Below are 13,902 nucleotides of genomic sequence, written 5' to 3'. Positions count from 1 at the left end.
AAATCATGATTTATGACTCTCATCTCATGTAAATGAAGATAATGTATCACTGAGATTCTTTTCCATGTTAATTATCTTGGTTCTATTGTATAGACACTTATTCCTTTCCTATGTATACTATCAATATAGGCTGTGAAAAATGCTTAGATACATTGTTATATTTAAGTTCACATAGATAATAATTCATACACTATTTCACTATGTCAGATCTATACAAATGGAAATAAGTATTAATGTCTGAAATATAACATTCTCCAAAACATAGAATAAATTCTGTTAAAATGAAGACTTGGCACTCCTCTTTATCATGGTCTTAACTAAGCACTACCTTTAGTACAGTAGCTACTGTGCATTTATTAAATTAACAATCCAAAAAGTAATTAAATCCAATTTATCAAAAGAAAAAATTGGGCTTCCCTGGTGGCGCAGTGGTTGAGAATCTGCCTGCCAATGCAGGGGACACGGGTTCGAGCCCTGGTCTGGGAAGATCCCACATGCCGCGGAACAGCTGGGCCCGTGAGCCACAATTGCTGAGCCTGCGCGTCTGGAGCCTGTGCTCCGCAACAAGAGAGGCCGCGATAGTGAGAGGCCCGCGCACCATGATGAAGAGTGGCCCCTGCTTGCCACAACTGGAGAAAGCCCTTGCACAGAAACGAAGACTCAACACAGCCATAAAAAATAAATAAATAAATAAATATTTTTAAAAAAGAAAAAATTATTTGAGTCTATCTCAGAATTAAAGGACACTGGTGAAAAGAATGCTTTTCCTAACCTTTCACTGAAAAAAATAAGATAGCTCTCCCCAAGATGGTATAAAATGACCATGCCTATTATATATAGGTCTATATTTTAAAATATAATCCAGTTTCATAATATCCATGCATATCCACCAAGAAGAGAAAAAAATTTCCCCCAAAGGGTCATAACCACTGAGAAATGTGGGGCAAGAAACTCCACATGGCAGATACAGAAATAGAGTGAGGGAAAGCAATGACAAATGATATCTCATCTCACTTCCAGAGTCAACATCCTTTGCACAACACCACTTCACTTCCTGTATTTTTCCAGCTACTATTCTTGCTTCTTGTCTGTTCAAATGGCTTAAACCAAACTCTAGGAAATATTATTTCTGGCAGTTCTCAAAACCTAGATCTCTTTCTACCAACCACCACTCCCCCCAAAAAAATTAATAATAAAAAATTTTAAAAATATATTTTGTTTTTTCTTCTTCTCTATTCTTAAGGACATCTAAAGAACTTATACTGTAGAGAATGTTTTTTTCACTTTGATTCCTGCACAATTTCACATGACATCACAAAATACCAAGACAAGCTTAAAGAACAGAAGCACATCTGCATTACTGAGTAAAAACAAATATCCCTTATCACTCCATGGCCTTTGTAGTACACTCTATATTTTTTGGTGAAACTGTGATTTTTCTTTATTAATAATTCACTAATGAGTAAAATTTGCCAAAGGAAATGAGTTTACATGGTTGTACAGAGACAGAAATATTGCTTAATATGAAGTGAGGGATGGTTGACAGATGAAAGAGAAGGGGATTTCTGAGCTGCTGAATATTTGACAGTAAGTGGGAAGTGGTTTGTGAATGTATCTTGGAATTTTATGTTAGCTTTCTGAGTCAATACTAATTGCCAAAAACAAACTCAAGGCAAACTGTATTATTAGGTTTTAGGCTTGGCTTCTAAGATGGAAAAAGTTAAATATTTACATATGTGTGATACAGTGTGTATATTTTAGTAGATGATAAAAGAGTAGTTTCATATTGGACATTCGCCCTCCTTAAGAAAAATGATCATAGCTATGTATGCCATAGAGCTAATGATCTGATAATCCGAACGTTGATCAGAAACATATGAGTAATTTGCCTGAAACCTGTTAACTTAATTACGTTCTGTGATCATTTTTTGATGTGTCAACTTAGCTAGGTTTATTTAGTTCCACTTAACACCAATCTGGTGTCGCCGTGAAAGCATTTTGTGGATGTGGTTAAAGTCCAGAGCAGTTGATTTTAAGTAAGGGAGATTACCCTAGATTATCACTAGGATAGTAGGCCTGACTCACTCCTTGAAAGGTCTTAAAAGCGGGAGTGTGGCCTCCTTGAGAGACGAAATTCCACCAGTTTATAGCGGTTTCAGCTCGTGCTAAGAGTGTCAGCTTGTCCTTCCTGCTGGGCTGCCCTCAGGATTTCAGACTTGCCTAGCCAGCCCCCATGATCATGTGAATCAATTCTTGAAAATAAATCTGTTTGCACTCTTTCTTACTGATTCTGCTTCTCTAGCTGAATCATGACTGATATAGTTCCAAACTGGAAAAAAGCAAAAACGAAAGAGTAAAGGAAGCTGCAGTGGTTTGTCAGCACCCCACACCGGCTGTGTCTACATGCACCCACAGACTCAAGTCAGACAAACAATGTGTGTATACAAACTCACACACACGTATACACACACATGCATGCACAGACAATCTCACATCAAAATGGTATGTTCCCAAACACTCAAACTCCAATGTTTAACAGACCTGAAAGTTTTGACAGATTTAACGATTTAATCGATCAAAAGCATCAACCAAAGAAAACTACACAACTGGAGACTAGGACTCAAAAAGCACATTCTAAACAATAATTTGTAGAAGGAAGGAACTGCGATACACTACTTACAAGAAAGACATTTCACACATTTTGATACAAACCACAATCACCTTCAGAAAACAAACACAAATATTTCACCTAAAAAGTGATAAGTGTTGGTCATCCAACCAATAGAAAAGTGGTTTTAAATTCTATAAGGTTAATCAAATAATCCCATCACTTTGATACAACTCCATAAATACGTTTTCCAAACTCTCAAACAAAAACTTATTAAAAACAAGTTGTATCAAGATAAATTCATTCTAAACACATTCCCCGCTTCCCTTCCTTACCTGGACTGCATATCTTGCTGGGTTTTGGCCTGACTGGCTTCTGCCTGAGGGCAGGCGTGAGTGACCCGCTGCTGAAGCTCCACCAACGACTGGTAATACTGCTGCTGCTGGTGTTGCTGCTGCTTGTAGCGAGACAAACTGAAAAACAGCCCTAGAATGGCTTTTAAGTTTCCATTTCTTATTTCTGTATCAAGTGGAAAATATAAAAAAAACAGTATCGTAGAAAATGATTATTTTTTACAAATGAAATTCTAGAAGCAAGTCTCTTAGGCTCAATCTATGGAGACAGAAATACAACTTGATTTTCTCAGTCACAGATTTAAGCAAATCTGATTTTCTGAAATATGCTAGCATTTCCAAATAGCTTGGAAATTTCAGGGAGAGAGAGGGAAGGGATGAAGCGTAGAGAGAACAAAGCTTACGCAAGTGATGTTCTTTGCTGACCCTGAACGACAGTTTTTCTAGAGTTAGTTTCTTCATGGAAATGGATGGGCTCTCAGTCTTGTGCTAATCATTTGGTTTAGCACTCTGCTTCCCTCACAAACACACACAGCTGTTACCAACACAGTGGTGGCTATGAGCTAGAGAAAGAAAGCCACTTAAATGCTGGTTGTCCTACATTATAACTACTGACGCACCTCATAATACGGGTGCACCTCATAATAGCAACTAGACTTATAACTGTTAGCACAATTCTAAATCACCCACCAACCAATTTATTTTAAAAAATACATGTATATGTCCTCCAAAAAGCAGACTACATCAGAGGTATCCATTTTTAATGATCCAATTCTTTTATTTTTAATTTATGTTACATATTAATAAATATTAAAGATCACCTGACTCATGACTTTAGATAACATAATTGAATAAATGTAAGTGGAATTCCGAGTTCTAACACATGGGGCTCCTGTGTAAGTTTTTCTAATATTGAATAAAAAATTAAATGCACAAAGTAGGCTACAACATGAGCCTACGTTTTCCTCCTGCAGTTATAACTTTAAAATTAGAAAAAGAGATACAAGTAAAGCTTGATATAACACTACACAACCTATAATCATATTTTAATTGAAACTTGCTATTGGCAATAAAATATATCCTCCTTTGAGGTCAAGGTTTTACGTCTCCTTTTTGGAATTTAGAAACATTAATAAACTACTTAGATTTCTTGCTCTCTGATGGTTTATAATGCCACACACACTATGCCGTGGAATTATTCATATAAAATGAGGCTGAATTGTTATAACCCTCAAATCTTCCTCACAGGGGTCATAACATATAAGTGTTGGCTTGATCAATATAAAGCTACAGTGAGAAAGTATTAATTTTCTCCTGTAAACCTGAATGATCTTATTGAAAGAGGTTTTTTTAACTTCTTATTTTATTACTATGCATGTTTAATCAACTTAGAAAATCATTCTGGGCATTCATATATTTTTAGGAGATAAATAAAAAGCAAGAGGTTTATGTTAATAAAAGATATCATGTTATACTCCCTAACACCATACACAAAAATAAACTCAAAATGGATTAAAGACCTAAATGTAAGACTGGACACTATCAAACTCTTAGAGGAAAACATAGGCAGAACACTCTACGACATAAATCACAGCAAGATCCTTTTTGACCCACCTCCTAGAGAAATGGAAATAAAAGCAAAAAATAAACAAGTGGGACCTAATGAAACTTAAAAGCTTTTGCACAGCCAAGGAAACCATAAACAAGACGAAAAGACAACCCTCAGAATGGGAGAAAATATTTGCAAACGAATCAACGGACAAAGGATTAATCTCCAAAATATACAAGTAGCTCATGCAGCTCAATATCAAAAAACAAACAACCCAATCCAAAAATGGGCAGAAGATCTAAATAGACATTTCTCCAAAGAAGATATACAGATTGCCAACAAACACATGAAAGGATGCTCAACATCACTAATCATTAGAGAAATGCAAATCAAAACTACAATGAGGTATCACCTCACACCGGTCAACGGCCATCATCAAAAAATCTACAAACAATAAATGCTGGAGAGGGTGTGGAGAAAAGGGAACCCTCTTGCACTGTTGGTGGGAATGTAAATTGATACAGCCACTATGGAGAACAGTATGGAGGTTCCTTAAAAAACTAAAAATAGAATTACCATATGATCCAGCAATCCCACTACTGGGCATATACCCTGAGAAAACCATAATTCAAAAAGACACATGGACCCCAATGTTCATTGCAGCACTATTTACAATAGCCAGGACATGGAAGCAGCCTAAGTGTCCATCGACAGATGAATGGATAAAGAAGATGTGGCACATATATACAATGGAATATTACTCAGCCATAAAAAGAAATGAAATTGATTTATTTGTAGTGAGGTGGATGCACCTAGAATCTGTCATGCAGAGTGAAGTAAGTCAGAAAGAGAAAAACAAATACCGTGTGCTAACACATATATATGTAATCTAAAAAAAAAAAAAAAAAGGTTCTGAAGAACCCAAGGGCAGGACAGGAATAAAGACACATACGTAGAGAATGGACTTGAGGACACGGGGAGGGGGAAGGGGAAGCTGGGATGAAGTGAGAGAGTGGCATGGACATATACACACTACCAAATGTAAAATAGATAGCTAGTGGGAAGCAGCTGCATAGCACAGGGAGATCAGCTTGGTGCTTTGTGACCACGAAGAGGGGTGGGATACGGACGGTGGGAGGGAGAGGCAAGAGGGAGGGGATATGGGGATATATGTGTATGTATAGCTGATTCACTTTGTTATACAGTAGAAACTAACACAACATTGTAAAGCAGTTATACTCCAATAAAGATATTTAAAAAAAAAAAGAATATGAAAAAACAAAACAAAGCAAAACAAAAAGATGTCATGTTATATGGAAGAGACATAAAACGAATAAATGGTAACATTTCTCACCAACTTTAACCACTTAGAAAGTAAAGTATTATCCTGGAGGATTTTATCAAATTTTATTCTAAGTAACAGAACCATGAGTTAGGTTTGAACATAAGTTTTTTGCCATTAAATATGTAACTTAATATTAAACATCATGATGACATATACAGATAAAGGATTAAAGAAATTTAAAATAAAATTTAAACAGTGAAGAAAAAGTGACAAACGTAAATAATTCTAGTACATGTCCATAATATTTCAGAATTCACACAATTCCTCTTTTTCCAATGGCAGCAAACTTTGAACAGCTTAGAATTGTCTAATATTTCTACTATCTGTGGGGGGAAAAGGCTTTTCAGAGTAAACTGACTGTAGTAGAAACAAGAAGCAACATAAATTGTCAAAAAGTGTTTAATCATAAAATTCTAATTAAAAATGGTTGTTGCTGATACAGCTCTCAAAGGACTTGGTATTTTATAACTTTAGCAATTGTTTTTTATTTATAGTACTAAATTGAAAATTTTGCAAAGGCTTCCTAAAAATATATGTGGAAGAAAAAGAAATACAGAAAAAAAAATAACAGATCTAGTTTTCTTTTTCCACTTTCCTATATTTCAATGTCAGTGATGATCTTTTAAACATTTAATAATTTTAAGGCCTTTACAAAGAACAGTTATTAATACTGTTAGTGCTAATTATTTAAGAACTCCTGATGACTTATTTAAAATTAACAAATATTTAGACTTGGACTACCAACTTGATTAAATTACAGAATTGTTATTGATAAAATATTTGAGCATTAATTACACTACTTTAACTGTATTTATGTCCATATACTGTATTTATTATCCAGCATTATCTATCTATCCATCCATCTACTTAAGACTCTAAAAACACTACCAACTGGTAATAACATAAAGATATTTTGTTAATATGTCCCCCTCCTATATACTCGGTAATGTAAAGAACAATTTTGGCAAAATCTGGAACATACCTACATAAAGCATACATTAACAACCATTGAATTTATGTTTCTATTATTTTGGAAACTTTACTGATTTCCTTTCTTGTATTAAGGGGCTATGTACTCCCACTTTACATTTCTAGCGTTATAAAAAGTCTTTTACAAACATGGATGCCATTTGTGACAACTGTGCTTTTTCTTACCTTCAGCAGATAGACCTTGAACATTTACTCCTCTGGCTGCTAGAAAACTAAGGCAGACATCAACATTTTCAATCTGCAACATGAAAAGCAGTGAAAAAGTAACTTAGAAGGTTATTTTTAAATAAATAAATGAGCTAGAATGAAGCCAGAGAGAAAGATAAAGAAAGAATGAATACTTTACATTCATTTCATACTAGAGATCTTTAACCAGAGTTTAACTAGAATTATTTTGGCTAATTGCAGAATGAATATAAAGATTGCATTGTCTGATTTAGTACTTACAAACAATTCATAGAGGCCTGACCAAGAATGGCATTCTTACAGATTAGCAACCCACCTACTTAACATAAAACCAGACTGATTTTGTGCTTCACAAACAAGTCTCAACTAAAGCATCCAAATAGGAGGAGACTCTTGCTTCTGTGAGTTAGAATACTAGGATGTGGGTAACTGAGATTCGAACAGTAATATTTGGTAAGTATGTCAAAAGATAAATAAGATGGAGAAAGGGTTAATATACATGAAAGAAATGAAGCATATTTTCATCCTAAATCATAGAAATTCTTTATTTTAAAAACTGCATTTGTACTTCTACAGTTGTTAATTCTCTGCTTAAATATAGGTATTGCCTTTGTAATTTAAAAGAGTGATGCCACTGCTTTTGAACAGTTCGTTTCAACATGATAGCCAGTGATTAACCATTTAGGGTGAGAAGCAAAAAAAAAGACTAATTTATGTTAATTCATGGGTTGATTTCAGTATTAGTTATGGCATTATGTAGCAAAGTTAAATAGCTAAGACTTTTTAAAAGAATGTAGGAAACTAGAAAGTTCCAGTTCTTTGTGAGTCATCTCCCTGGGTTTTGTGGTATTCCATAAATCTTGAAATTCTAAAGTAAATAAGAGATTTAAAGTTAATACTTGGCAAGGTACTGTTTTCTGTCTTATTAAATTCTCATCAAAAGCTATGCAGGAGGACATACAAAGTTTTGCCAATGTCCTCTCTAGCTGAGCTTCATAGGAAGGTCAAAATGTCTGTTAAAGAAAATAAAAAGAAAAAAAATATATTCTAGAATCTGTCTTTATAAAATGGACAACTGTTTACATTCCTTTTTAAATGTAATTTTGTGCAAAATTAAAGTAATAATATCCAATGAGAGGTTCTTTGCTTTAAAATGATTGCAGCCAAGGTATACACATTTGCTTTGAGAAAAAAATAACTACTTTATTGATTCATTTCAAAATAAGTTTTACTGAAAGAATGATAGAGTTGAAGACGCTGAATGTTACATGACCAAGTGGACCTTCTCTTTCTACTTGTCAACGCCTAAATACCTAAAAAACCTATGGTTCTGGAATCCACTCCAAATTCCTTCCTTCACATTTCACTTTGCTATTAGAAAATAAGATAACATAAAGGAAAGAAAAAGAAAAGTGTAACAGACACTTTTACGAATATAAACAGAATATACTACTGTGTCTACCCAATGTGTTCTTTAAAAAATTTTTTTTCGGATTGATTAAAAATAAAAGATGCCAAATAATTATTGTGGCCTAATATTAAGACAGAGAATTGAGCTGAGTATTTTTGAATGTTTGCTGTAACAGTCCTGGTATTATTAATTTTATATCAATTATATGAATTTTATAGAAAGTAAGAAGATTTCTGGCCCAAATATATATAATTTACTGCAAAATGTATTTTTATTATACATAAACAGATTAGTTCATTGGAAGACCAAGAAAATATTCATGAACAGTGTCTGTAATTAAATGTGTAAAATGGCTTTTTTGGCTGTTCAGAATAAAAAATAAACTGCTGTCTAGATTGGGTATTAGACACAAACAACTCTCTCTCAACACGCACCATAAGTTAGAAAGGGAAATTAAAAGGGTCCTAGTAGAGGAAAGAAAAAAATACTCAAAATATACCTTACATTCCTTTCATATCGATTTATCAGAAGCATTCAACCTTTTGTAATAGTCCTTTACAGTCATTCACTACGAGCACCGACAATTTGAGGTAGTTAATTCTGTTTCCCATCTTACTATAGCAGGTAAGTAACAGCAACAGAATAAGTACTTGAATACAAAATCTCCAGTATGACCATTAAAGGATAGTTCATTACAATTTATTTATTTATTCACCAATTTTTGTTTTTGGTCAAAATTAATTTTCGAACAATGTAACAACATAACAAACATAACTTAAGAAAATAATATCCTCTCCCTACCTAACTCCAAAGTCATCTATAAATTCAATCCTGTTTGTTGGTACTACTTATATTTTTTACCCAGCGGTAAGTTATAATAAAAGAAAATGGCTGTGAGAAATGTTGTTAAATGTCATTTATATGATTAGTTTCCTTATCAGAGGCATACTCTAAAATAATTTGAGAATACTTTCTACCTATATAATAATATACTTTGGTTAATGATTATTTTTATTTTAATAAATTTGAGACATTAGTTTCTCATAATTCCTGCTTTAAAATAATAGATTGTCCCCTTACATTTCCCAGTTAAATATCTATAAATACTGTTTTAGTTCCTAATTTTTTTGTCATGTCAAACCTCAACTGTTCTTTGAACTAAAAACCTCTAAACATTTTTGAAATCCCAAACAGATAAAAGTGATTTTGCCATCAAATTTATCCAACTAACTGAAGTGAGTTTTATTTTTTCTCAGTATTATTTGAATCATATACCAAATAAGCTATCAAAATTCAAACTGTACTTTTAACAGCTAATAATTTGGGTCAATTTTTAATTAGAATAATTTCATGTACTTAATAAACAAATAAACAACCCAATGCACAGTTACCTAAATATAATGGAAACAAAAGTTTCATAGATCAGTACTTACACTTACTACATGAAATCGCTGTGATGCTTTCTACTAATAACATTGTCTTCTCTTTTCATTAATTAATTAATGCTTTTTAATCTGTATTTAAATATTGGTTAAAATCCACTAGATGAATTTCAGGATCCATTGATGGACAGTAATCAACAATTTGAAAAACACTGCCCTGAAGAAGACCAGAGCATTGACACATCTACAGTACCTTTTCTTTTGGGGGGTGGGGGTGGGCGTTATATTCAATGACTAATCAGAAAGTGGAAAATTATCCTCACAAGCGAAGTCTCTGCATGGATTTAATTACATCAGTTAACTGGCACACAACAAAAACAAAATATTAAAAATACCGGTTATATAATCACATAGTTAATTTTTAGGATATGTTTACAAACGGCGTCCTTGGGTTCAAGTTAATTTTTAGGATGTGTTTACAAATGGCGTCCTTGGGTTCAAGATCTGAAAAAGAATTTTAACTCTTTTCAATCCCCTTTAATTTGTCTAGATACCAAATCATTTTGAAAAGGAAAGCAACTGAGTTGAAATTTGAGTCAATCTTTTACAAGCAATCAGTTATTTGACCAAATTTAAACAACTATTTCAAAATTACTAGGTTATTTAACAAAGTCAATCATTTCTTGATCTCTCTCTCTCTCCTCACTCCCTCTATTTGGTTTGCCGGTAAATAGAGGTGTTTGTTGAGTTTTCATAGTGTTATTTATTTATTTATTCCGGTTTTTTTTTTTTTTTTTTTTTTTTTATGAAGACATGGTTTTAGTGAAGCTCTAAGCCTCTGAGAGACAGGAACTGAATTTTGTTGACTCGTGTACCTTCGGCAGCCTAGCATGGTGTTTGGTGTCTGATAGATGCTCAGTACATACTTGAGGAAGAAGGGAGGAAAGGAGTGTTGGCCAATTGGTCCTTGTATTTTTGGAAGAAATGAATCCAAGAAAAAAAAAAAAAAGAGAGAGACAGAGATAGACACAGAGGGAGACAAAGACAGAGAGTCATTTGATCCAGAGGCTACATGTTATATTCTCTTTGGGATCTTTTAAAATATACTACTTCCCTGTGCCTGACCCCAGACAATAAGAATCAGAAATTCTGTTAGTTGGGATTGGACATCAGTTTGTTTTCAAATTTTAGCTCCTAATCTCAGTCTACCCTCATCTTTACAGATTAAGCAACTGACCTCCAGAGAAAGTCTCACATAAAGATGAGCAAAAGAAGCTAACAAAAGAGTATATACTATATGAGGCTCAATTTATGAAATTCAAGATCAAGACTAAACAATGAAAACAGACATTACAATAGTGATAAACTTTGGAGGGGTACAGTCTGGAAAGCAGCACAAGGGGAACAGACACGCTAGAAGTGTCCTTTGTTTTGATCTGAGTGGTGAGTACACGGGTGTAGAGATATTTAAAATCAATCATCTATACACTTAAGACTGGAGTATTTTATACACTTTTTATGTTTGCTTTACCTCAAATTCTATTAGAGTATTTATACTCTTCTATGTATGTTTTACTTAAATTAAAAATAAAAATAAAATGATTGGTCCCTCGCTTTGTTGAGAATAGATTCCAGGCATATAAAGACAGAAGTACGGAAACCTGTCAGGTAGCTCGTGCAAGTAATTCAAGTGAAAGATGATAGTGTTTCAGACAATGGTGGTGGCAGTGAGGTGATGAGAAAGGATCACCTTCTGGATCCGAAAGGATCAGATTCTGGATATAATTTGAAGGAATCTAATGGGAAGATGCGGCATATAAGAGACAGGAGTCACGGATGATGCCAAGGTTTCTGGCCTCAGTAGCCAGGTGGATGACATCTCCAGCCATAAGATGGGAAAAGCCACAGACAGATACAAGGGGTTAATTTCTGGACCTGTTATCTAGTCTCTTAGACACCCAAATGGATGTACAGGCCTTTGGACACACAATCTGGAGTTCAACTGAGAGGTTTCGGAACAGAGATCTAAATTTCAGGGTTATCCTCATACAGAAGGTAATTAAAGCCATGGGGCTAGATTAAATCACCAAGGACGTGCAGCTATAAAAGAGAAGAGGAACAAACAGTGGGCCTGAGGAGACTCACTGGAAAGAAGAGGAGGAACCAACAGAGGAAACGGAAGACAAGCCACCAGTGACATGTCAGGCAAATCAGGAGAGTATGGGACACAGAAAAGCACCTGAAGAAAGTACATTAACTCCAAGGGGCACATGAGCTCTAGCTAACGCAGCTGGTTAGTAAGATGAGAACTAAGAACTGACTCTTAGATTTAGGATTAAATAAATCAACTCATAAAAGCCTCAATCCTACTACTCCCTGCCTCTCATGCTTGCTGGCACTTGGGCTCTCTCTTTCTCTTTCTCTCTCTCTCTCTGTATATGTATACACACACAGAGAGAGAGAGTAAGAGTACCTTAGGCACGCTATCAACAATTGTTGAGGGAATGAATTAACTACACAGGGATAAAATGATGTTTTATGCTTAGATCATTCAAATAAAAAAAGACATAAACAATACTTTATAATACTATTAATAATCAAATTTAGCGTTATCTGCCCAGGCAACTTAGACTTCTGCAGCATCCTAAGCTTCTCTCTAATGCTCACCACACTCATCTCCACTGGAGGGATCCGGCATCTCCCCTCTCCCATTTACCCTTCTATGGGAACTTGTTGACATTATATTTTAGGATTGATAGAAATAAATAATTTAAAAGAATTTCCAAAATTGAGGAGCCCATAAAGATCATCTTATCTGACCTTTTCAAATTAAATAATGAGATGAGAACCAGATAATATACATCATTACTTAGAGGACCCAATGAAATTGCACATAAATACGTACATAGTACAATGCACTGCACATAGTAAGAACTCTAATAAACTCAAGAATAAAAAAGTAGCTGTGATTACTGTAACAGTCTTTAATATTAATAGCAGGTGGTAATGGTATAAAATAGCATCATAGCGTCTTTTGCTTTTGGTATTACAGCAGTTTTTCTGAGAATTATCCACACTGCACAAAACCTGCTTTCCAAACTTTTAATTCAACAGTTTGCAAACTGTGCTACACATTAGAATCGCCTGATGAACTTTAAATCTATACATGCCCAATTTACACCATCATCAGTTAAATCAGAATGCCTGTGGAGAGCAGTTATCAAAAAAACTGTTCAAAGTCCCCAGGTGATTCCAGTTTGCAGCGATGCCTGGAAAACAAAGCTTCCACCTATGCTCTTCAAAGAAAGTAACTGAATATAATTTCAATTTACCCCATGTGGATGAAAGAATTGCACTGTTCACACTGTAGCACTATATTGCCTTTTGTGTATTTGAACCACTATACTATATAATTCATTGTTTTACACTTATTCCTTTGGTATTAAAATATATCTTTGTCGGGCTTCCGTGGTGGTTCAGTGGTTAAGAATCCGCCAGCCAAAGCGGGGAACACGGGTTCGAGCCCTGGTCTGGGAAGATCCCACATGCCGCAGAGCGACTAAGCCTGTGCGCCACAACTACTGAGCCTGTGCTCTAGAGCCCGCAAGCCACAACTATTGAGCCCACGTGCCACAACTACTGAAGCCTGCACGCCTAGAGCCTGTGCTCCACAACAAGAGTAGCCACCAGAATGAGAAGCCCACGCACTGCAACCAAGAGCAGTCCCCGCTCGCCGCAGCTAGAAAAAGCCTGTGCGCAGCCACGAAGACACAGTGCAGCCAAAAATAAACAAATTAAATAAATAAATTTAAAAATATATATATATATAAATATCTTTGCCTTTGTAGTAGTAATACAAAGAAATCCATTCTGTTCTTTGGACACCCCATTTCTCATCTGGCTCAGGTAACAGTCATATCTGCAGCTCATGGACAACTCCCAGGACTTCTACTTGCCTATTTTATGTCATGCACTATTTCTTGGGTCCTTCTGTTTGTGGCTTACATTTTATTGGCATGGAACACCTACGTTGCCTCTCTTTTTCCTGCTAAATTTGAGGATGGCTAAATAACTACAA

At 34.9% G+C, this 13,902-nt stretch overlaps 1 protein-coding gene across 5 annotated transcripts in view; it reads right to left on the bottom strand.

Annotated features, from left to right (window-relative positions):
• Window positions 1-13,902, bottom strand: part of NAV3 (neuron navigator 3) — a 584,734-nt gene that overhangs the window by 220,624 nt on the left and 350,208 nt on the right. For all 5 annotated transcript variants that reach the window (XM_059936568.1, XM_059936565.1, XM_059936566.1 and 2 more), the window contains exons 4-5: window positions 7,011-7,083; window positions 2,944-3,127 (exon numbers count right to left, since the gene is read on the bottom strand). In XM_059936568.1, coding sequence (XP_059792551.1) covers window positions 2,944-3,127; window positions 7,011-7,083 — 257 coding nt within the window. The remainder of the gene's footprint in view (window positions 1-2,943; window positions 3,128-7,010; window positions 7,084-13,902) is intronic.

Source organism: Balaenoptera ricei, chromosome 10 (genome assembly GCF_028023285.1).
Source record: "Balaenoptera ricei isolate mBalRic1 chromosome 10, mBalRic1.hap2, whole genome shotgun sequence".
In the NCBI taxonomy this organism is placed as follows: domain Eukaryota; kingdom Metazoa; phylum Chordata; class Mammalia; order Artiodactyla; family Balaenopteridae; genus Balaenoptera; species Balaenoptera ricei.
Note: the sequence above shows the minus strand (reverse complement) of the source record. Positions and strands in the feature narration are given on the sequence as shown.